This window comes from Cydia splendana, unplaced genomic scaffold (genome assembly GCF_910591565.1).
Source record: "Cydia splendana unplaced genomic scaffold, ilCydSple1.2 scaffold_138_ctg1, whole genome shotgun sequence".
NCBI classification, from domain to species: Eukaryota; Metazoa; Arthropoda; class Insecta; order Lepidoptera; family Tortricidae; genus Cydia; species Cydia splendana.
The window spans coordinates 34,807-61,478 of NW_026946858.1; the positions used below are offsets into that span (position 1 = coordinate 34,807).

Consider the following 26,672-nt stretch of genomic DNA (forward strand, 5'->3'; position numbering starts at 1 on the left):
ACCTACCTTGCTTTAGCTATTAACTGTTATATTAATAATCCTACTTTAACTATTATTTTGTTCTGTAATATAAATAAATTACCCCTATTTTCCCACCCTTAGGGTAGGATTTTTTTCCAATTTTTTATTATTATTACGACTACTCTGTAAAAGGTTATGCGTGGTCATACGTTACAATCGGTGAGTGAAAAAAATCAATCATCCCCTATTTTCCTACCCTTAAGGTTGGATTTTTTTTTTCCAAATTTATATGGGACCAACTTCGGGGTATACCCTTTCCAATAAAAAAATAATTATCAAAATCGAACATCTCTGTAAAAAGTTATGCGTGGTCATCCGTTTTTTTTTTCGTCGGTTGAAAAAAAAAAAATATACGCGTCGACTTGAGAACCTCCTCCGTTTTTTTTTTCGTCGGTTGAAAAGTATAACTCAAATAGTAAATAAATTCCAGTGGCATTTACTCTGGTCGACCTTACATAATATTTGCAATAGAAGTTTCAACTCTCACGGCGCGATTCGCGAAATGAATTAGAGATATGTAACGATATGTGACGTTCCACGGCAAAAGGTACCTTATGGCGGCTGGCGCTTACGCTATTATTAACGCCGCTCCAATATTCAGCCGGGGCAATGGTACCTTTTTTCGTGGAACGTCACACATATCTTTACTATTTCATATCTAGTGGATCTCTAATACATTTCCCGAATCGGGCCGTAAGTATAGTTAGCTTTTAGTTAATACTAGCTGTAGCCCGCGACTTCGTCCGCGTGGACTCTTATCTTGAACATTTTACATCTTGAGTAAGTACAACGGTAAAAATATGGGTGTACAAATCATTTCAAAAATATGTCCCATAACTCTTATGTCAGTGAATTAAGAACTATGGGACATATTTTTGAGTAAGTTGTCTACACCCATATTTTTACCGTTGACTGTACCTATAATTTTCATCGATACAAACTTTATAATACAAACTTTTAATATAATGTTCGGTTTAAAGATATTTATTACTCATAAGAAATTACATTTCAATGTTAATGCCCAAGTTTGAAGTTGGTTGGCTGGAAGAGGTCGGTCCGCGGGCGGCGCGGAGTAAACAGCGCAATCGACAGCTCCCGTGTTTTAATTTCGTAAACGGTATTAAATTATCACGGAAAGAACCCATTCATGGACCAAAAGTTTGCTTGAAGACCAATATAAGTGACTGTGAAGTTAATTTCGGATTTCATAAACGGTTTTAGCAGAAATTAGTGTGTGAAGCTACTGTGTTACATTTATTTTAAACGGTTATCGACGCGTGGTCAAGGTCGACCAGTTGAGCGGCCGGTGTCATCGGCGCGTGCGCACATAGAAATATAGACCTTAATACGCAATTGGACAATATGAGCGGCACAAAAAATTGTTTGGCATGCCCAAACCCTGTTGCTAAAGAAGAGCTACTCACATGCCCAGGATGTCAAGGAAGTTACCACTTCGCATGTCTGGGGTTACCCGTCGACTACTATAACCAAATAGTCCAAGAAAATAACAGCGGGTGGCTATGTCAATCGTGTAACAATGTGTCGAGGCGACGTCGAGGCGAAAACACACCGGTACGGAAACATTTCGAGTGCTCGCCACCTACGGTAATAGATGCCGACATGTCGATATGCGACGAGCCGCGACAGGGCGAGTTCGAGTACAGCACAATTAACCAAAGTGACATGGATACGAATACCTCAGCCAAAACTAACCACTCGACAGAGTTGAGTTTGGATGCCCTGTCTAGACTGCTTGATATAAAACTGGCGGGTGTAAAAAGTGACATACGGATGTTAGATTCCAAATTAAGCACGGCAAAAGCGGAAATTTTCAATGAAATTAATAAAAAATTCACCATCGCTATAGACAGTTTGAAGAAAGAGTTTACGGACACCACGGACTTCTTGAGTGACCAGATTAAAGACGTTCGAACGGACCTGGTAACGATGAACAATAAAATACAAATGTTAGAATCGGAGAATACGCGTCTTAGCGCAGAGTTATTGGTAGCAAAAAAGGACTCAAAACAACAATCTAACACCGCGGAACTGAAAACTGTCATCGACCAAATGCACATGGAACTAAATGAAAGAGATCAAGCGTTAATATTAAATGACTTGGAAATTTCAGGGGTACCAGAACACCCGGGAGAATCAACACTGCACATCGTACAAGCTATATCGTCAAAAATAGGCATATCGTTGGATGACCGGGAAGTGGTCAGCGTGGAGCGCGTTGGACCGCTGAGGCCGAGCAATGTGTCCCAGTATAATGCTAGACAACACCCCCGCCCCCTGGTCTTACGTCTCGCAAGAAGATCGGTAAGGGATAACCTGATACAGAATGCGCGGGTTCGTCGAAGTTTGGATACAAGTAACATCGGGCTACCGGAACACACTCCGTCTCGAGTATACATAAATGAGAGGCTAACAAAAACAAATCGTAAATTGTTTTGGCAAGCCCGACAGGCAGGCAATACCGCCGGTTGGAGGTTCGTATGGACTAAAGAGGGGTGTATCTTCGCGAAGAGAACAGATGGTAAGGACAGCAAAACAATTAGAATTCGGAGTGATAAAGAAGTGGGACAGGTTTTCGGTGTGGACCCGGCTGCATCTATTGATAAATGACAATAATATGTGTTTTGAGGTTTTTTTTTATGTTTGGGCAACTATTAGTTATTCTGTGGTTTGGGTTCGAATATGCTAAGTCAGTTGTAATTAGAAATATAGATAAATTTATACCTAACTATAAGTTTGTAATGCTTATGTGCGGTCTAGTTATAAATATGCACACACTATACATAGACTTATTTAAATATTTCATGCAGTGCTATATAGATATTATGTCAATTTTTATATGTGGGTTTGAATATGCGAAGTCAGATGTAATCAGAAATATAGATATTGTAGATAAATTTGTACGTAACTATAAGTTATTAATGCTTATGTGCGGTCTAGTCATACATATACACACACTATACATATACTCATTGAAATATTTTATGCAGTTTTATATACTTATTATGTCAATTTTCATCGTGAATATGGATAATGTAGGTAAATACATATTATTTTGTTGTAGAATAAAATTATCGATAAGGAGTGTTTACGAGAAAGTGACAGGTAAAAATAATACATTTAGAATCAATTATTCTCATTACAATTTTGCTGGCTGTTTAATATTATACATAAATTCAATATACATACACATTTATAGTTACTTGTACTTATTTAAGTGTTTGCATGCAAATAACAAAAACAAACTACTTATGCAGGTAAAAAATAAATATACGAATTATATACTTCTCCTAAATATGATATCTATTTTTTATACTCACATTTACCAACCCCTATGTTGTTTTCTATTAAATCTTTTATGTAACGTATTACTAATTATCATCTATTATGGAAAAAAAGCGAATAAAATCACATAATTTGACCTTGGCTCTGTTAAATGTACGCTCGCTAAATACTGGTCGGGATGAATTAGTAGGACTGATGGACAGGTACAAACCGGATATAGTGGCTTTGAATGAAACGTGGGTACGCGATGGGCAAGAACAGTTTATACCGCCAATACCAAATTACGTTTTAAAAAATAACACACGTCCGAATGGGCAAAAAGGGGGAGGAGTAGGCTTTTATATTCGAAAGGGTCTTCGAGTAAGTATAGAAAAACATCCATTATCGCAATTAGAGCAAATGTGGCTAGAGCTTAAGATAAGTGGAGTGGGGAAATATGCTATTGGCACGGCATATAGGCCGGAATCGGTATCGGTAGATAACGCTATAGAAGCGCTAAGCGAGTCGATGGATATGTTTGCGTCTTGTAATGGTATTTTTATTCTTACAGACTTTAATGTGAATGTTAGACTACTAGATAGACCAAACACAAAAAAATTACTGTCATTTATGTCGCAAAGGAACCTAGATCAACTAGTGGAGGAACCGACTACACTGAAAGAAATAATCAGTAAATCTTAATGAAATATCAGTAAACTTAACTGAAAAAAGCAGTTAAAATGGAGCCAACTGTAAAAACCAGTTACTTTACACCTACCTTACGGACAGAACCCTCCAGACGGTCGTTGACGGCGTGTGCGGCGCGCCTGCGCGCGTCGAGTGCGGCGTGCCGACCGGCTCCGTGTTCGGTCCCGTCGGCTATATTATGCATGTCAATAGTATGTGTAATGTGGTCCAAAACTGTCACATATATATGTACGCGGACGACACTTGTCTACTGTATGCGGATAAGGACTTGTCGGTGATAGAAAATAAAATACAAGAGGATTTTACCAACATCATTAAATGGGCACACGACAATGGAATTGTTATCAACATAAATAAAACCAAATGTATGCACGTGCGATCCCCGTACAGTAGACAAGTTAACCGACCGCCACGCATAGTTGGCCACACGTATGAGTGCCTGCACAGTGGGCCGCAGAATTGTGAGTGTGACAGCATCGAGGTTGTGTCAGAGTACAGGTATTTGGGACTATTAATAGATTACAATTTTTCTTGGAAAAATCATATCAATAAATTATGTGACAAATTAAGAATTGTACTAGTAAAACTTCACCAGTTAAAATATGTATTGGATAGGGCCACGATGTTTACATTATATTACGCGCTGGCAGACTCTCTGTTTTCTTATGGACTGGCATGCTATGGTAGGACATTTAAAACTTATTTAGACAGGATTAAATCATTACAGATACGATTTATGAAACTATTAGTGGACAAAAAAACTAAAAATCGCTGTAAAAAAAGTGAATATGAGGAATTATTTGTAGAATGCCTATAGATAAATTTATACCTAACTATAAGTTTGTAATGCTTATGTGCGGTCTAGTTATAAATATGCACACACTATACATAGACTTATTTAAATATTTCATGCAGTGCTATATAGATATTATGTCAATTTTTATATGTGGGTTTGAATATGCGAAGTCAGATGTAATCAGAAATATAGATATTGTAGATAAATTTGTACGTAACTATAAGTTATTAATGCTTATGTGCGGTCTAGTCATACATATACACACACTATACATATACTCATTGAAATATTTTATGCAGTTTTATATACTTATTATGTCAATTTTCATCGTGAATATGGATAATGTAGGTAAATACATATTATTTTGTTGTAGAATAAAATTATCGATAAGGAGTGTTTACGAGAAAGTGACAGGTAAAAATAATACATTTAGAATCAATTATTCTCATTACAATTTTGCTGGCTGTTTAATATTATACATAAATTCAATATACATACACATTTATAGTTACTTGTACTTATTTAAGTGTTTGCATGCAAATAACAAAAACAAACTACTTATGCAGGTAAAAAATAAATATACGAATTATATACTTCTCCTAAATATGATATCTATTTTTTATACTCACATTTACCAACCCCTATGTTGTTTTCTATTAAATCTTTTATGTAACGTATTACTAATTATCATCTATTATGGAAAAAAAGCGAATAAAATCACATAATTTGACCTTGGCTCTGTTAAATGTACGCTCGCTAAATACTGGTCGGGATGAATTAGTAGGACTGATGGACAGGTACAAACCGGATATAGTGGCTTTGAATGAAACGTGGGTACGCGATGGGCAAGAACAGTTTATACCGCCAATACCAAATTACGTTTTAAAAAATAACACACGTCCGAATGGGCAAAAAGGGGGAGGAGTAGGCTTTTATATTCGAAAGGGTCTTCGAGTAAGTATAGAAAAACATCCATTATCGCAATTAGAGCAAATGTGGCTAGAGCTTAAGATAAGTGGAGTGGGGAAATATGCTATTGGCACGGCATATAGGCCGGAATCGGTATCGGTAGATAACGCTATAGAAGCGCTAAGCGAGTCGATGGATATGTTTGCGTCTTGTAATGGTATTTTTATTCTTACAGACTTTAATGTGAATGTTAGACTACTAGATAGACCAAACACAAAAAAATTACTGTCATTTATGTCGCAAAGGAACCTAGATCAACTAGTGGAGGAACCGACTACACTGAAAGAAATAATCAGTAAATCTTAATGAAATATCAGTAAACTTAACTGAAAAAAGCAGTTAAAATGGAGCCAACTGTAAAAACCAGTTACTTTACACCTACCTTACGGACAGAACCCTCCAGACGGTCGTTGACGGCGTGTGCGGCGCGCCTGCGCGCGTCGAGTGCGGCGTGCCGACCGGCTCCGTGTTCGGTCCCGTCGGCTATATTATGCATGTCAATAGTATGTGTAATGTGGTCCAAAACTGTCACATATATATGTACGCGGACGACACTTGTCTACTGTATGCGGATAAGGACTTGTCGGTGATAGAAAATAAAATACAAGAGGATTTTACCAACATCATTAAATGGGCACACGACAATGGAATTGTTATCAACATAAATAAAACCAAATGTATGCACGTGCGATCCCCGTACAGTAGACAAGTTAACCGACCGCCACGCATAGTTGGCCACACGTATGAGTGCCTGCACAGTGGGCCGCAGAATTGTGAGTGTGACAGCATCGAGGTTGTGTCAGAGTACAGGTATTTGGGACTATTAATAGATTACAATTTTTCTTGGAAAAATCATATCAATAAATTATGTGACAAATTAAGAATTGTACTAGTAAAACTTCACCAGTTAAAATATGTATTGGATAGGGCCACGATGTTTACATTATATTACGCGCTGGCAGACTCTCTGTTTTCTTATGGACTGGCATGCTATGGTAGGACATTTAAAACTTATTTAGACAGGATTAAATCATTACAGATACGATTTATGAAACTATTAGTGGACAAAAAAACTAAAAATCGCTGTAAAAAAAGTGAATATGAGGAATTATTTGTAGAATGCCGTATGTTGCCAGTTCATGAGGAGGTAGGGATGTTGCTGGCATTAGAGCAGTTCAATAAAGATGACTTTAAAATCTATATAAATCACGCTAGATTCACGAGAACAATCAGTAAAAAAATGTTAGAAGTTCCGTCAGGTGGTAAAAATTATTATGGAAAAAGGAGTAGGAAGTACTTGATCCCAAAATTGTATAATGAAATACCGTATGATATAAGGGAATGTAAATCAGTTAGGATGTTTAAATTTAAAATGAAAATGTTTCTATTAAACAAAATTAAAAACAAAATTAAGATAAAGTTAGCAGCATAAGCAATAAGATGTATATAAGTTAACAATTAATTAGGCAATTAGCTAAGTCTACCCATCTATGTTTTAAGGGAGTTCCCTCTGCCAACAAACTGCCCTGCAGTTTGGCAGAAGAAAAAAAAAAATCTGTATAATAGGGTTTATTTCATCTGAATAAATGATTTATTTATTTTTTTTTTTTTTTTTTTTTTAACTGTAACAAAACAGTAAGGGTAAAACAGTAAATTTTACTGAATAAGTCAGTTAATTGACTATTGACTAAAACAGTAAAAAAATAAAACAGTTAAGGAAAACAGTTAAAGAAAACAGTTAATGGAAACAGTAACTTTATACACCTAATTTAACTGAATAAATCAGTTAAGGAAAACAGTTAAAGAAAACAGTTAATGGAAACAGTAACTTTATACACCTAATTTAACTGAATAAATCAGTTAAGGAAAACAGTTAAAGAAAACAGTTAAGGAAAACAGTTAATGGAAACATTAATTGCTACTGTTCCACAACAGTAGATCTTACTGATTGGTTACGGTTGCTACTACTGTTTGGGAACAGTACCAGCTACTGTTAGGTATGTAGTTGCTACTGTTCCACAACAGTAGATGTTACTGATTGGCTACGGTTGGTGCTACTGTTCGAGAACAGTACCATCTACTGTTAGGTATGTGGTTCCTACTGTTCTACAACAGTAGATCTTACTGATTGGCTACGGTTGCTGCTACTGTTCGGGAACAGTACCAGCTACTGTTAGGTATGTAGTTGCTACTGTTCTACAACAGTAGATCTTACCGATTGGCTACGGTTGCTGCTACTGTTTGGGAACAGTACCAGCTACTGTTAGGTATATTGTTTCTACTGTTCCACAACAGTAGATCTTACTGATTGGCTACGGTTGCTGCTACTGTTCGGGAACAGTACCAGCTACTGTCAGGTATGTAGTTGCTACTGTTCTACAACAGTAGATCTTACTGATTGGCTACGGTTGCTGCTACTGTTTGGGAACAGTACCAGCTACTGTTAGATATGTTGTTGCTACTGTTCTACAACAGTAGATCTTACTGATTGGCTATAGTTGCAGCTACTGTTCGGGAACAGTACCAGCTACTGTTAGGTATGTTGTTGCTACTGTTCTACAACAGTAGATCTTACTGATTGGCTACGGTTGCTGCTACTGTTCGGGAACAGTACCAGCTACTGTTAGGTATGTAATTGCTACTGTTCTATAACAGTAGATCTTACTGATTGGCTACGGTTGCTGCTACTGTTTGGAAACAGTACCAGCTACTGTTAGGTATGTAGTTGCTACTGTTCCATAACAGTAAATCTTACTGATTGGCAACGGTTGCTACTACTGTTCGGGCACAGTACCAGCTACTGTTAGGTATGTAGTTGCTACTGTTCCACAACAGTAGATATTACTGTAGTGGGTCAGTAGCAACTACATACCTAACAGTAGCTAGTACTGTTGCCCAACAGTAGAAGACACTGCAGCTGAGCTGCAGGGGCCCGTTTCTCAAAAGCTTGTAACTTGTAATACAAGCGGATGTCACTTTTTAACAACTTTTGTTAGAAAGGGACTTTCACTTGTATTACACGTTAAAAGCTTTTGAGAAACGGGCCCCTGGTCTTGCTATTGTTGAGGAACAGTGAAGAAATAAATACAAGTGTATATTACAAAGTAAAAAATATATTTATTGACGGAACTCACATCAAATCACACACAATAAACAAGGATGTTACAAAGTAAACATTATTCATTGATAGAACTAAATCCATGTAATTACATAAATCCAAGCCAAATAAACACGAGTGTTACAAAATAAACATTTTTTAATAATGATACCTACAATTAAATCCATTGCAATCACCATTACGCCTGCTAGCAAGGGTACTTTGCTTTGGCCTTCGACTACGAAAATTTATTATATTTTTCATCACACTCGCTCAGAAAATGAGGCATTGTACGCAGTTTTAGCGCTTCCCTAGGGAGTTACTTTCTAGTGCCATAATTAACAGTTTTTTGTCTTTATACTTAAGTTTTGTATCGCAAGTGTGATGGAAAACATTGTGTGTAACTCTGGGCGTAATAACATTGCAAACTCGAGTCTATAAGTCGCTCCGGCAAGCCGTCGCGATTTAACTTACTCTCGTTTACAATATTTAACTTACGCCCCATGTTGCACAATGTACTATTTTAATACCTTGCTAGCACGCAAGGTGATGATTGCAATAGATTTAATGATTGCTGCCAGTGTCTGGGAGCTAACCTAAATTGTACAACACATCTTATACTATCTTATCTTATTATTTTAGTATTATAAATTACGTATTTGTAATAAGTACCAATAATTTAGTCAGTATGTAACAATCATAAATTTTCCATCATGTGTAACATTTTTTTTGTCGAAACGTTTATCAACTCAGGGGGCCAATTCTCGGTCCGAGCGAGAGGTGTAGCTCAGCGTACTTCGTAGGCGAACAACACGCGAACGCGAATCGAACCGATGCGGCGCGGGTTGAATCAATCCTTTGATACCTATAGAAGTGGCCTACGGGGGCGATCTCGTTGCGGACACGAACGCCTTGGGCCCGCCGCCGCCGCGCCGCGCCGCTTCGCTTCGCGTTCGCCAGCTGTTCGCTTACGTAAGACCGCGTGACACAAAATGGTAAGTTTAGCAAAATAATTTATTTATTTATCATATCATACTATCATATACACATATACTTATGTTTACATATTATGATTCATATGACATTTTACAAAATAATAATAAATATAAACTTTTTCGGTCGTTGGTAAATACGGAGTGTCCGGAAAAGCTATGTAACCTGCCGGCAGGGGGTCCGATACATCAATATTACAAGAGGTGTATACAGGGCTTCCCAAGACTAAGGGACATCAAGGAAAAGTACCTTAAATATCGTAGATAGGATATTTTGCTGAAAGAAGACATTATTTTAATTTAAAAAACAATTTAAATTAATTTTAACATTTTTAATTCAAAATTAATCAATTTAATTTATCAAATGCTCAAAATGAGTCATATTTTGTTGAATACAAAGTCGCACTCTTTTGATTATTTCGCTAAATTTCACATCAAATGTTAAAATTCATGGTCTTCCTTTTATTTCTGACACTATGTTATTTAACAAAAAATTATTCTTATGATGAAGCCTTTCGATCGTTATGATAAAACTACTGGTTGATTTTTTTTCTCGTGTAGCGGGTTCGATTCCCGGTTCAACCATGTAATAACTAAAAAATCTATGAATGCAGTTTAAATTGTTTTTTAAATTAAAATAATGTTTTCTTTCAGCAAAATATCCTATCACGATATTTAAAGGTACTTTCCCTTGATGTCCCTTAGTCTTGGGAAGCCCTGTATACACCTCTTGTAATATTGATGTATCGGACCCCCTGCCGGCAGGTTACATAGCTTTTCCGGACACTCCGTATTTACCAACGACCGAAAAAGTTTATATTTATTATTATTTTGTAAAATGTCATATGAATCATAATATGTAAACATAAGTATATGTGTATATGATAGTATGATATGATAAATAAATAAATTATTTTGCTAAACTTACCATTTTGTGTCACGCGGTCTTACGTAAGCGAACAGCTGGCGAACGCGAAGCGAAGCGGCGCGGCGCGGCGGCGGCGGGCCCAAGGCGTTCGTGTCCGCAACGAGATCGCCCCCGTAGGCCACTTCTATAGGTATCAAAGGATTGATTCAACCCGCGCCGCATCGGTTCGATTCGCGTTCGCGTGTTGTTCGCCTACGAAGTACGCTGAGCTACACCTCTCGCTCGGACCGAAAAATTGACCCCCTGAGTTGATAAACGTTTCGACAAAAAAAATGTTACACATGATGGAAAATTTATGATTGTTACATACTGACTAAATTATTGGTACTTATTACAAATACGTAATTTATAATACTAAAATAATAAGATAAGATAGTATAAGATGTGTTGTACAATTTAGGTTAGCTCCCAGACACTGGCAGCAATCATTAAATCTATTGCAATCATCACCTTGCGTGCTAGCAAGGTATTAAAATAGTACATTGTGCAACATGGGGCGTAAGTTAAATATTGTAAACGAGAGTAAGTTAAATCGCGACGGCTTGCCGGAGCGACTTATAGACTCGAGTTTGCAATGTTATTACGCCCAGAGTTACACACAATGTTTTCCATCACACTTGCGATACAAAACTTAAGTATAAAGACAAAAAACTGTTAATTATGGCACTAGAAAGTAACTCCCTAGGGAAGCGCTAAAACTGCGTACAATGCCTCATTTTCTGAGCGAGTGTGATGAAAAATATAATAAATTTTCGTAGTCGAAGGCCAAAGCAAAGTACCCTTGCTAGCAGGCGTAATGGTGATTGCAATGGATTTAATTGTAGGTATCATTATTAAAAAATGTTTATTTTGTAACACTCGTGTTTATTTGGCTTGGATTTATGTAATTACATGGATTTAGTTCTATCAATGAATAATGTTTACTTTGTAACATCCTTGTTTATTGTGTGTGATTTGATGTGAGTTCCGTCAATAAATATATTTTTTACTTTGTAATATACACTTGTATTTATTTCTTCACTGTTCCTCAACAATAGCAAGACCAGGGGCCCGTTTCTCAAAAGCTTTTAACGTGTAATACAAGTGAAAGTCCCTTTCTAACAAAAGTTGTTAAAAAGTGACATCCGCTTGTATTACAAGTTACAAGCTTTTGAGAAACGGGCCCCTGCAGCTCAGCTGCAGTGTCTTCTACTGTTGGGCAACAGTACTAGCTACTGTTAGGTATGTAGTTGCTACTGTTCCACAACAGTAGATCTTACTGTTATGGAACAGTAGCAACTACATACCTAACAGTAGCTGGTACTGTTCCCAAACAGTAGTAGCTACCGTAGCCAATCAGTAGGAGCTACTGTTCCAACAGTAGATCTTACTGATTGGCTACGGTTGCTACTACTGTTCGGGAACAGTACCAGCTACTGCTAGGTATGTAGTTGCTACTGACCCACTACAGTAATATCTACTGTTGTGGAACAGTAGCAACTACATACCTAACAGTAGCTGGTACTGTGCCCGAACAGTAGTAGCAACCGTTGCCAATCAGTAAGATTTACTGTTATGGAACAGTAGCAACTACATACCTAACAGTAGCTGGTACTTGTAATAAGTACCAATAATTTAGTCAGTATGTAACAATCATAAATTTTCCATCATGTGTAACATTTTTTTTGTCGAAACGTTTATCAACTCAGGGGGCCAATTCTCGGTCCGAGCGAGAGGTGTAGCTCAGCGTACTTCGTAGGCGAACAACACGCGAACGCGAATCGAACCGATGCGGCGCGGGTTGAATCAATCCTTTGATACCTATAGAAGTGGCCTACGGGGGCGATCTCGTTGCGGACACGAACGCCTTGGGCCCGCCGCCGCCGCGCCGCGCCGCTTCGCTTCGCGTTCGCCAGCTGTTCGCTTACGTAAGACCGCGTGACACAAAATGGTAAGTTTAGCAAAATAATTTATTTATTTATCATATCATACTATCATATACACATATACTTATGTTTACATATTATGATTCATATGACATTTTACAAAATAATAATAAATATAAACTTTTTCGGTCGTTGGTAAATACGGAGTGTCCGGAAAAGCTATGTAACCTGCCGGCAGGGGGTCCGATACATCAATATTACAAGAGGTGTATACAGGGCTTCCCAAGACTAAGGGACATCAAGGAAAAGTACCTTAAATATCGTAGATAGGATATTTTGCTGAAAGAAGACATTATTTTAATTTAAAAAACAATTTAAATTAATTTTAACATTTTTAATTCAAAATTAATCAATTTAATTTATCAAATGCTCAAAATGAGTCATATTTTGTTGAATACAAAGTCGCACTCTTTTGATTATTTCGCTAAATTTCACATCAAATGTTAAAATTCATGGTCTTCCTTTTATTTCTGACACTATGTTATTTAACAAAAAATTATTCTTATGATGAAGCCTTTCGATCGTTATGATAAAACTACTGGTTGATTTTTTTTCTCGTGTAGCGGGTTCGATTCCCGGTTCAACCATGTAATAACTAAAAAATCTATGAATGCAGTTTAAATTGTTTTTTAAATTAAAATAATGTTTTCTTTCAGCAAAATATCCTATCACGATATTTAAAGGTACTTTCCCTTGATGTCCCATAGTCTTGGGACATCCTGTATAGTATTTTTCTTAAACATGCATCGTAAAAATAAATGTGTTTGTTCTAACTAAATAACTTTTACATACATGTAGGCTAATAATTAACAATTTAATTGGAACTACATATTAATAACATATGGCACACTTAAATAATATTAAAAACGAATTTGATTTAATTGCACTGTCTTTATTGGAGGATGACCAAATCAAACTATTGATCCCTCCTTTTTAAAAAACGGTTTTTTAATTGGAAATTACTACTAGTTCCCAGGCCCCTGTTTCACCAACGTGACAGGTGCGACGAATTGTAAAATCACTGTTGCTGACGTCACAGGCATCCATGGGCTACGGTTACCGCTTACCATCGGGCGGGCCGTATTCCTGTTTGCCACCATCATTGTATTATTAAAAAAAACTTTATTATATCGGATAAAAACAGATATTTCTCCTGTGAGGTTTCTGACAATTGTCACAAGAAACACTACAATTGTCACGAAATTCCGACATATAACTCATTACCTGTCAAGAATTACCTACAATTCTTCTAAATCTTTGACAATTGTCAGAAACCTCGCAAGAGAAATATCTGTTTTTATCCGATATAATAAAGTTTTTTTAAATAATACAATGATGGTGGCAAACAGGAGTACAGCCCGCCCGATGGTAAGTGGTAATCGTAGCCCATGGATGCCTGTGACGTCAGCAACAGTGATTTTACAATTCGTCGCACCTGTCACCGATGTGAAATTGGGGCCAGGTATCTAAAATAAATTATTACCTGTATTCGTCGACTCAAAATTAGTTTTATTTTATACTTAATTTTTTGCATTAGAAAGATCTTCGCAAAAATAAATATAAGGTTTGTAACCGTATTAAAAAAAAGTAGGTTATCAATTCGACCCTTATGTATGTAATATTATTGGAATTGGACAATATTCATATAATATGTGTTAGTCTATGTGGGCTTAGTAAACAGATGTGCCAAATTACTTAAGTGCATATATGTCTGTATATATGTACATATACATATACCTTTGTCGGTTAGTCTCTCTGTGCAATACAAACCATATGTTTTGATATGTATGAATTCTGCTTTATGTGATTTATTTAGGTTTTCGAAGTCGGTATCATATCAAAAAGATTTTGCCCGCGGGCCCAAATTTAAAAAAAGTATCTATGATTGGAAACTTTCTTAATACAAAAATATCTAATGTTTAAAGATGTGACGACACTGAGAACTTATTTTAAATTTTATTACACTAAGTGCCACTTGCACCATCCCACTAACCCGGTGTTAATCGGTTAAACCGTTAATCCAGTGTAAAATTGTACTGGTAACCATGGTAACTACAGGTTTAACCGGTTAAATCCGGGTTAGTGAATGGTGCAAGTGGCCCTAAAGGACCTAAACCTTACGTTTACTCCAACAACAGCATCAGTGCAGTACGCTACAACTAACAAAAAGGCAGCACCGGTTAGAGAGCCCTGAGACCACCTGAGGCGGGGAAATGCTGCCAGCATCCTCGGCACCATGCCAAAGGGACCTCATTTTCTAGATATATTTTAGTTTTAATAGAGAAATAACATGTAAAACTTGCTTAATACAAAAAAAATACTGTTTGAAGATGTGATAACACTGAGAAGTTATTTAGAGTCAGACCGTGAAAAGTCTGCAGCGATTTTGATAGCCCACGCAGTGCAAGTGTTATTATAAACGTGAAACTTTAACACTTACACTGCGTGGGCTATCAAATCCACTGCAGACTTTTCTTGGTGCGACTCTATGAACTGATTAGGAAAAATTTGAAGAATTTTTTTAGACTCATTTTTGACCATCCCCCCCCCCCTAAAATCATGCTTCGAATGACCCCGTTTCCTCCTACGTCATGCTACCATCATCCGATGTCCAGACACCACCCCCCCCCCCCCCATTTGAAATGACGTAATTTATGAATAGCCCGTATGGGGCAGGTCGTCCAAGACGGCCAACTCTCCATACAAAGGCCAAAAATTTTTTACGTAAAAATGTTTTCTTCGACTTTTTCCTAATTAAAACACGATACAGAATATGCCGTTAAACGGATCCCCACTATTTTTGTTACACCTTGTATAAGCTATAGAATGAAATATATAATAATTTTAAGTAGGGGTCTTTCAAGATAATCTTTTTGCATCACAAAGCTGGCAAAATCGACAAGTAGACGAAAACTAGCACAATTACCCTACTTGATATGACACAGACTTCGAAAACTGAAATAAATCACATAGAGCAGAATTCATACCTATAAAAACATTTGGTTTGTATTACACAGAGAGACAAACCGACATAGGTATATAGAACATACATACACATAAGAAAGGTCCTGGCCGGAATGCCATAGTAAAATCGCCCCCGGCTGAAATTCAAATATTCTTATGCACGTTTATAAGTTAAGGTTATAAAACATCAGTCGTAATTTCGTGAGCATCACAATACGTTTTAAAGAAAAACAAAATATGGATAAGTATATCATCGTGGATACGGTATAAACGAAGTGAAACCTTCAGAAGAAGGGTTCAAAAGACTTACGAATATTTTAAAAACACACCAGATTCTGTAGCAAGTGTAAATCAAAACAACATTGGTCAAGAATTTGCCCCAGAAAACTTGAATACTTCCGTACAAATTTTAGGTACCTATGTCTTGTCTTGTTTTGTCTAACATAGCGAACAGCGACGTAGGAGTGTAAACAGGAGGCTTAAAAATTAAATCTATTTGATATTTTCTTCAATAGATGGAATAGTTTGTTTATTTATACTATTTCAAATAAATAAACTAGACAATGCCTACCTTGTTCTACTTTTGTTATAGAACAAACATGAATTGAAAACTACACGTGCTACAGATAATTAGTTACAACAAAAATCACATTCATCTCTAGGATAGTGATCATACACGCTAAATATAAAACAATTTTGACACCAAAAAAAGTTATGGTGCAATAAGTATTTCACATTTTCTATCTTCGTTATAAAAAAGTGAGTAGGTTTTCCGTTGCTTAGATAAGTGGAATACCCGCATCCAATGCATCTTTCTGACAATTTAAAATGTGTGACCTTCCAAGGCCACCGAGCTAGAGATATGTGTAGCATTCTAAAGTGGTTTTTAGTTAGAAACTGGTCTACATCTAAAATCGCCACCATCTTCGTGTTCTAAAAAAAAAACAAATCATTTAGAGCACATTTAAGAGATGTTACAATAAAAAAATGGGAGATACAATACTACGATTGTTATGTCCAGTGGTTTTTCCTAGTTTTAGGGAACCCCAGAACATTAGCAATGGCGCACAATTGTAGTTCGTAAAAGAAACATTTACTTAAGTTAAAGTAAAAAACGAAATATGTATCATCATAAACTTTACCGATAAAGTGACCTTCCCATACAAATTCAGCCTGCGCCAAGTATGCAAACGTTCAATACAATACTTAATAATAATATCGATTACAAAATTTCTAAACTTGTGTGTTTGGTACATTTATTTCTCTCACACACCAAGTCTTAAGTGAATCAAAAGAAATGTAAGAAGTTTTATAAATAAAACTCCAAAATATTGATGTAACTTGAAAGTCCGGTAAATAATATGTAAAGGTTATGTACTAAACGTCCTATAAAACAAAATGGTCAGCTCTAAAACATTTATACGATGTTTTGGTCGCGTAAAGGTTCGCTATAAGCTAATCATAATTTGAGATATTTTACTCACTTTTTGCAAGCTTCTTTTGTTTGAAACTGCTTCAAATAATCTTGTTATCTTATTTTTCAATAACGGAAATTTGCTATCAAAACTGTATTCATTTCCAATATACCATTCGTGAAAGTCTGCAAGAAGCTGGAAAATAAAATTAAAAATAAGTTCTCATTGTTGTCACATCTTCAAACAGTAGATATTTTTGTATTAAACAAGTTTTACATGTTATTATGTCTGTTTTGTTAATGTATTCATATTTGAAAAAATAAGGACTACCAGGCGACAGGGGGATACTGCCTAAACTTTCAGTAAACAGAGGGTTCAGGTTTTTACCCTACTGCCTAAAGTGAGGCTATTTTGGTAAACTTACCAAAGAATATCCCCAAGATCGTTTTAAGTAGGGAAATTCCTGAAGGAAGGAAGAAAAGAATTTCATTACAAAGTGTATAATTGTCTGCAGTCGCACAGAGCCACTCGAAGCATTCTTCTATTCCAGTGTTCTCTGAATCCAGGTCCGCTTGACTCTCAGAGGTAGTCTCGGGGCCCTCTCTAACCGGTGCTGTCCTTTTGTTAGTTGCAGCGTGCTGCACTGATGCTGTTGTTGGAGTAAAAGTTTTTTCTAAGGAACGACGCGCCCTTGGCTGGTATATTTTATTTCGGCGATACTTAGCCTTCAGATTAGTCACTGCGTCAAAGAGCCGACCATGGGCTCTCCCAAACACTTGAGGTCCTTTAGTGTAATAAATAGATGTATTTTCTGCCGGGAATACTCGTTCTGTAACAGATCAATAGTTATACCTATAGTAATATATAAAGACAAATAATTAAACTATGATATATTATAAGAAAAACAACGCGGCCTATTGAAACGTTTCTCGTTTTGTTAGGGAAACATTGAACAATTAGAGAATGTTTTCCATATAACACATGAGGAAAGTTTCCCTGGTCGGCACATCTTTATTTCCTATTAAATATATTCCGTGCCATACATTATTGCCCATTATCCTTTCATCTAAAATTCTAAATCGGTTCAGCAATTTAGGAGTGAAAACGTAATAGACAGACAGACAAAAAGAGAGTCAGTCACTCAGACAGAGTCACATTTACATTTACAATATTTAGCATGGATAGTTAAATGTGACTTTATCAATAGGTCCCTATTAAAAAAAAAATATAACTTACTAATTTCGTGAATCCACGTATATGTTACTTGTTATTGGTGCCTTCGGATAATGTTTTACTATTTCCGTTGCAATCTCCCTGGTTAAAGTTCTTCGTAGTTGATCTCCCAAAGAGTTTAGACGCTGTTTAAGAAGCAATTTGCCCTCTTGTGTAATATTGAGCAGAGAAATTAAGTCCTGGCATTTGTTCTGGAAAGAAAATAATCTTTAATAGAAAAAAACCGACTTCTCTAACTACTAACCTAACCCACTTAACGGCGCGTGCGTTGCGGTGTACGGGGGGCTGAGCGGGAGGGGCTAGTAAGTTTGACATCATTATACTTTATTTGGTAATAAATATGACGGAGGCACGGGCGACGGCAGTGGGCATAGTACCTCAATGTATTACTTCACAGATAAATCGGTATGCTACCTTTGCTACCAGTGCATGAAATAAACATTCGAACTCGTTAACCATACTAGTGCCTACTAAAATATCTAGGCGTTATTGGGATGTATTTGGATTGCACTCAAATAAAAGGATCGCATAAAATCGTTCAAGTCTTTATTCAAGTCAAGCTAGGCCGGCTCCAACCGTACACCTCTGACCCGAGAAGATTTAGCCCTATTTGGGACCGGCAACAAACTCGGCGGGACACGTCTTTTCAAAACAACACTTCTTCTCTTTATTTTACAAAGGTAAGGTTCTAATCACACGTAAGAAATCAAAATAACACTTGGAATAAAACACTTAGCTAAATGGTTAAAGAACGTTGGATTCTATAAGCTATCAGAATAATCCTTCAGGTATAAGCCTTCAGGAACGTGGCGAGTTAGGCACGAGGTTGGCTAACGAGTACGTCCGACTTCTAGCGCGGTCCGATCAAGACTGCCCACCAGCGGAGAAGCCTCGCTGCCCCAGTCCTCCCGCCTCAACGTCAAGTTGGTCAACCTGCTTGACCAGTCTACCAACATAATGACAAAAATGCCAACCTTCGTGCCTACCTTCACCCAAGAGAACCCTCTTGACGTTCCAAAGCCTTCTACCTGTCATCTTAGTTCAACAACACGCCAATAGATGGCGTTACTCTCTACGTTATCGATTTCGTTACAACTTCCAAACAGCAAACATTGCTAGTAGCCAAACATTGCTAATCAATTGTATACAGGCGTCTAAAACTATGAACTGTCACGCTGCAATACGTCCTTCTGGAGTCACGCCCCGACACGGCCGTCCTGCGGTTCACACGTCCCCGTGTGAGCGAGCCGTATCTGAAAAGGAAAATAAATTTGCAACAGTAATTGCTCTAAAACTCGGCCAACCTGACCATGTGAATAATAATAAAGAGTTGACCATGTCACAAAGTATTGTCTTTATTTTATGAAAGTAATGAACAAAAAGTATTCACATGAAAATAACGGACAACAGATAGTTCATTAACCTTAAAGTCCTTAAACATGATACAAAATTACAAGTCTATTTTCTCTCAAACTCTTTGCTTAACTGACCGATAATCCTGGGCAATACTCCAGGGTGACCGAACCACATGGACAACCCCGGAAGACGACCGACATTCCTGGACAATCCTGGGGTAACCGACAGCTACCTTGCCTTAGCTAGGTAACTCCGAGGACAACCCCAGGACGACCGACTTTCCTGGACAATCCTCAAGAACGACCGAAATCCATGGACAGTTCCTGAGGATGACCGACATTCCTGGACAATCTCTAAGGGTGACCGAACTCCATGGACAACCCCTGAAGACGACCGATATTCCTGGACAATCCTCCAGGGCGACCGAACCACATGGACAACCCCGGAAGACGACCGACATTCCTGGACAATCCTGGGGTAACCGACAGCCACCTTGCCTTAACCAGGTAACTCCAAGGATAACCCCAGGACGACCGACTTTCCTGGACAATCCTCAAGAACGACCGAAATCCATGGACAGTTCCTGAGGATGACCGATATTCCTGATCAATTCTCAAGGGCGACCGAAATCCATGGACAGCCCCTAATAAAGACCAACACACATGAACAATCCTCAAGGACGACCGAACCTCCTGGTCAGCCCCTGAGTACAACAACAACTACAGAAACTCGCTCAGAAGTAAAGTTCTAAACAGAAGTAAAACATCTCAAAATAATCCCAACGAAATGTGAACTGCTCACCAGATTAATAAAGTATGATGCACGCGTCCAAAGGAAGTCCAACCCAAGCACGACGGCTGATGCTTTCCGCCTTGCAGTTGCCGTTGCTGCAGCAGATGGCAGGATGCACGATGTGGTTTATCGTAGCTGGCTGATACTGAAATCATCATTTGCACGGTATCAGTTCCATCGTGTAAGTAGATTAAAATTCAAGGATTACGAGCGTGCTCTAGAAGAGGATACTAAAACATGTTATCAATGGATACAGGACTTAATTCTTTTATTTCAAATTAAAAGTTAAACTTCATTGAGTGCGTTTTGTTTTACTCTATGTATAAACACGTGTTCCAAAAGTTAATAAAACTCTTTAAAAAAAATAACACGAAAAGTGACAGCTAATTAGTTAAGCTAGACTGTTGTTTAGCAATTACACTCAAAATAAAAATCACTAATAAACAATTAGAACGAAACCTGTCCTTTTATTTCCAAATCTCCAGCACAGAAGATACTGCACAGCTGCTTCTATTATAAACGGTCCTTGGTTAAATAAGACAGCATCCTTTTAAAAACAGTGATTTGTATTTTCATTATACTGATACATTAATTTTTCTTTAAAATGTCAACCGTATCGACTCATGAGTTCAGCTCCGATCGTCTAATGGCCGCCTCCGCACCCTACCGCCATTTTCTGGTAAAAACTCAACTACTACCCTTTTAATTTTACAATTTGATTTTATGAGTTTTGGGAGGATGCTAACAGTCGGCCATTCTGCAGTCGGAATGTCCTCATTCCGATATGTCTCGGCCATTCTAAATAATTAGGGTATGGCCCCCATACCCAAATTAATCGAATTCACATCACATTTATAACAAAACAATGAAAGGAAAAAAATATTATGGTAGGTATATAACGTTACTTCTTTGTTTGATTTATGTTTTAGTAATACATTATTTTCAAGATATAGGTAGGTATACGATAAATACACATTAAAACAATAAACTAATATTCACTCAAAATTCGAAGTAGCATAGTAACATAACAATTAACTTTCTTATATACCTACTCTTTCTTTACTTATATATTTTTATTCTTCAAGGTATAGGTTAAGGTACACTAGGTATTTTAGTCACCGTATCACTGTTCTAATTAATCAAATATGTATTTATTTATTTAGAAATTTAAGTCAGGCAACAAGGCCCATATTACCAATACCTTACAGACTAACATATATGCATTTTATAAACTTAAAAATGGAACACTATTTAGGCGACAAAACGGCGTGGCTCCGATGAATCGTCTGGTCTTGTGTCGGATTCGGCAGTTTGCTCCGGAACCTCCGAAACACGACAATTTTCGGCCAGAAGTCGGCGAACTCGATGGTCCCCTGCAGCAGTCGCGGCACGCGCACCACTAAAAAAATAAAATAATATAAGTAAACGTAATTTCCGACTACCCAGTAACGTTCATGATTTCTTGTGGGTCCTGGGTAACATCCAATTACCCAGCAACGTCCACAGTTCAAACCAACCACACACAAATGGCTTATTAGTAGAGTCTTCTACAGCATGAAAGAGTTTGACGATTATGATAATAGTGTCTGCATGTATTTATTTTGTTATTTAATTATAGGTTAGTCATAATTATATTGTACGTCCGTAATGGATAAACTGTTGGTTCTTAATAACATCTTTGTACACAGTTAAACAATAAATCGTATCTTATCTTATCTTATCCTTGCGCGTCCTGGGTAATTTCCGACTACCCAGCGACGGCCACAGTTCCTTGCTCGTCCTGGGTAATTTCCGATTACCCAGCGACGGCCACAGTTCCTTGCTCGTCCTGGGTAATTTCCGATTACCCAGCGACGGCCACAGTTCCTTGTACGTCCTGGATAATTTCCGACTACCCAGCGACGTTCACAATTCCTTGCATCAGCATCAGCATCAGCAATTGCCGATTACTCAGCGACACCCGCGGTCTCATGTGCGTCCCGAGAACTTTCCGAGAACGGCCACTGTCTCTTGTATCTGCAACTGTTAAAATAAGCATGAACATCTGTTACTTATACTTATGCCAGATTTTTGCATCAATCAATTCTTAATAATAATAGTCAACAAGAGCATAACATAAAGACGAGCAAGCCGTAAGTTGGTCCGGCTATGGCTGTCGTAGAAAGAAACCCGAAAACTTCAAAGAGCATATGCTCATCATTAAATAGGCGATAAGTGGCAAATAAAAACATTAAAATACATGCACCGCCAATAGCCTGCGGTCCCGCACCATCGTAACGCAGTCCAATGATCAAACTGCTCCTGAAACTTGGCGGACTTCATTAAATTCAATAAATCTCACTCCAGTGACAAACTGAACAACGGCACGCACACATTGAATTTATAAAGAAAACAGCAATACAATTGTGTAACCGTACACCTGTCAAATGCAAATCTTGAACATCTCACGCTGCAGCCCGACTTACAGCGAAGGACCAGCACCACAAATACGTTTGGACCCGCAACGAACGCTTCTTACGCGTCGCGGACATGTACTTTAGGAAAGGCGATAATTCGGACTATAATTGGACTCGGGACACTCAAACTTTAAATCATCTGAATTTATTTTAAAATTATGTTCAACCATTTTCCACGTCTTATTTTATTTCCTGTATACTTAACATTAAAATCTTTACAAATTTCAAATCACATGTTGTCATAAAACGTCATTTTGTAGGAATGTATGTAGTTATTGTTATTATGACATCATTGTAGGTAGATACTTACAGAGATATGATTACATGAAGAAGTGTTCAGTAGTGTGTTCTTAGATGATTTGGGGATAACTTTAGACTTGCCAGGAACTTGCCAGCGTCCTTACCTTAACAACTTCAAGCAACATAATTATAATTAAGTTTCCAATAAGCAAAATAAAATCCTTGATTTAGTACTCACTAGGCACTACTTCAGACTTTGAAGTCAGTCCAGCTGAGGGTATAAGTACCAAGTAAAATTGATCTCTATTAGCCACACATTAGGTATTACAAATTGGATTCCAAACAAATAAGTCATCTCAATCCTCGTAAAACAATCTTGACCCACTTTCATGCAACTGATTACAACAATATTATAATTTGTGTCTTTAATAAATCGACTAAGAGAAAGTATCTCATCATATGATGGTTCACCAAAGATTGGATTGGGATACTTAAAGAAATACAGGAAATCAATGTTAGAATTCCTTACAAAAGTATAACTCTTTAGAAGAAATATCCACCAGCGTATTTTTTTTTTTAAAGGTAACTAGGTAGTGACAAATTGCTTGTGCACTGTTATGATTCATATAATTATTAACATGCTTGAAAACTAATTGCAAGTTAGTTCCAGATATTTGGTGCTTTGATACGAATATACGTAGTTGCTCAGGGACATATCCGATTTCGATGGCAAATGGAATGCCTATTGCATCTAATCAGCCTCAGATATGTAATTTATTTGCTGCACAGTTTTCATTTCAGAGGATGTAACGTGTGAACTACCTAAGTGACACGAATCCAGAATTTAGGATCTGTATTTATTGACTGTGATTCCATACTTAAAAAACATTGGACATCCATTCAAGGATCTGGATCGAATCTGAAACTGTTACTGTCTAAGGTGTATCTAGCTTAATTACGCCATTGCAGATTATTTATTTATAAGTAATGACTCATTAAATTCTGGCCAATTTCCAAAAGTTGCCAACTTTTACAAAGTTGTTCCAATTCATAAATATTATGATAATACACTAGTTTCCAATTACAAATCAATTTCAATCCTGTCAAAAGTGTTTGAGTCTCTGATATGATCATTCATTAAGTTACACTTTAGGCAAATTATAACTGATCACCAGCACAAGGTTGCCAGAGCTAGGCTATCGATGATCAGACGTATAAAACACCGTTTATAGCAAGGCTCATACCATAGGTACTTTACTAATCACAAAATTGACTCATTAAGATATTTATGGTCTCTTCTCCAGTGGTTAAAATCATTTTGAGATGGAGAAAATCTTCTTTTTTTGTAGGTAAATGCCATAGTTGATAAATGCGAGACATTAGTTCCGGGGTTCTGCAGGGATCTCACATTGGTGCAATCGTATTTAATATTTTTATTATTAATATTCCAAATAGTTTTGTATATTTCTGCCCGCGTCTATACGCCGACGATTTATATTTAGTTTGCTAGACAAATTCCTACACCTGGTTACGTGGAACTTTAGTAAAGCGGCCTATACAGAGTAAATCAATAGTATACCTACGCTGAGAACTCCACGCAGTCGAATATCATAAAATGTTTACATATGAAATTTACAACAAATTCGAACTGTATACATTCGTTCTACAACAGCGCTAGAGAGTACTTTAGTGTATTTGACCACATCAAAAACCTTGGAGTTATATTTGACAAAAAGATGAGCTTTTCCTACCATGCATTGAGGTTGTGGCAATTTTTAAAAATATTTCTATATATAATACTAAATTACAGGCCTTTTGATAGCATAAGGCCTTAAGGCCTGGTAAACAATTTCTAACAACAAGTAGGATTATATCCTTTTCTTATAACTGTTTCGTTTGTAACATCTTAGAACACTGTCGCACGGCCTAGCGGCCTCACTATTCATCGCATTGCAAAGAGAAAGAGAGGGAGAGAGTGCAGAGGAGATTTCTTTGGTATATGAATGAATGAAATCAATCCACTCCAGAGATGTCCATTCCATATAAGTACATTTAAAATAAAATAACATAATAAAAACATGAAATTCAAATAAATTTCAATACTAAGTTTTTTAAACATGTAAATTAATTAATATACATATCTAGTCCGACACAACTAGCTAGCCATTATACATCTTATTCAGTGAGAGTACGACACTTCCAAATAAATAGTCTCGATAAACAAAGAGACTTGCTAAGTCTCCAATGTTTTTTTTTTATATTAACTTTTTAATGATTACTTACACATAGCCATATTCATAAAAGTAAGAGCATAGAATAATGATTGCTGATAACAGTGATAACCGGATGCCAAAAACTTTACACAAACCAAACCATCAAACAAAATTAGATTTAGTGTCCCATGTTACTTAGCCTAGAAAGACAATAGACCCTCTGTCTTCAATACTTAGTAAAACCTTTCTAGGCGCTACTAATTCTCCCTGTTCAGACTGTGTAGATTGCTCAACAATCATAGCCACTGCTGTGGTATTCTTTTTGACTCATCGCCCAGTTCCAAAAAACATTAAATTTGAACCTACCTATAATATTCACTAGCGACCCGCCCCGGCCAACGCACCTCCACGGCCGGCCTCGCACGGGCCAACAAACTATACATACACAAACCTTCTTCAAGAACCACTCCATCGACAAGCGAAAACCACACGAAAATACGCACAGCAGTTCCCGAGTTCATCGCGAACACACAAACACAGAAACAGACAGAAGCGGAGGGGAACTCCGCTTAACTTAGTGATAGTCGTCCATTTAGCTTTGTAATTTCAAGTTTGCTGGTTTTTTTTTTATTAGTTATGCATCACTGAATGTTTCCACTGAGTGTTGGTAGACCTAAATAAATAAAATGCAACTGCTTGTACAGTCAACGGCGTTTTGAGTTTAAAAACTTACATATTTTCACTAGAATCGCTTTGCGTGGAAATACTCTTCCAGTGAGTCGTCAATTTTAGATTTTCTAAACAGAACTTCGTTAAAACGTTCTGCATAACTGTCGTCAACTGTTTAAATCTGATGGTGTTTGGTAAATGCTAGACTATGATATGAAGTATGTCATAATGATAAATATTAAAGTGCACCTGTGAACGGGTTCCAGTAGGTGTTCTACATGACATTAAAGCTCTCCAAAGAGCCTTCACGTGTTGGATCCATGTCCCCACGCAAGCCCATCACAAGGCGGGACTTATAGGCCCGTGAAATCCAAAATGGAGATACAAATAATATATCTAAATATGTAATAATAATTAATGTTACAATTAGATGACATGTAAAATTATTTAAGCATACGTACTTACATTATTGACTTGTAAAATTACTGTATTTTATCAATAGATTAAGTACTTCTAATATGTATGTGTCTGTACGTCGTGTTGATACTTTACTGGTCGAACTCTCGTCGCCATTGGTGTTATAATCGCTTTTACGTAAGACTGTACTGTTGGTATA

The 26,672-nt window shown here is 37.1% G+C and overlaps 1 protein-coding gene across 1 annotated transcript; it reads left to right on the top strand.

Moving 5' to 3' along the window:
- The first annotated feature begins 1,641 nt into the window (after window positions 1-1,641).
- On the top strand, window positions 1,642-2,649 carry LOC134805521 (uncharacterized). Its single transcript, XM_063778808.1, has one exon. The coding sequence runs from the start codon at window positions 1,642-1,644 to the stop codon at window positions 2,647-2,649; it is 1,008 nt and encodes a 335-aa protein (XP_063634878.1).
- Window positions 2,650-26,672: the final 24,023 nt, after the last annotated feature.

Bases quoted from the DNA above. Each gene is read 5' to 3' on its own strand.
- LOC134805521 (XM_063778808.1), top strand. From the start codon at position 1,642: ATGTCGATATGCGACGAGCCGCGACAGGGCGAGTTCGAGTACAGCACA.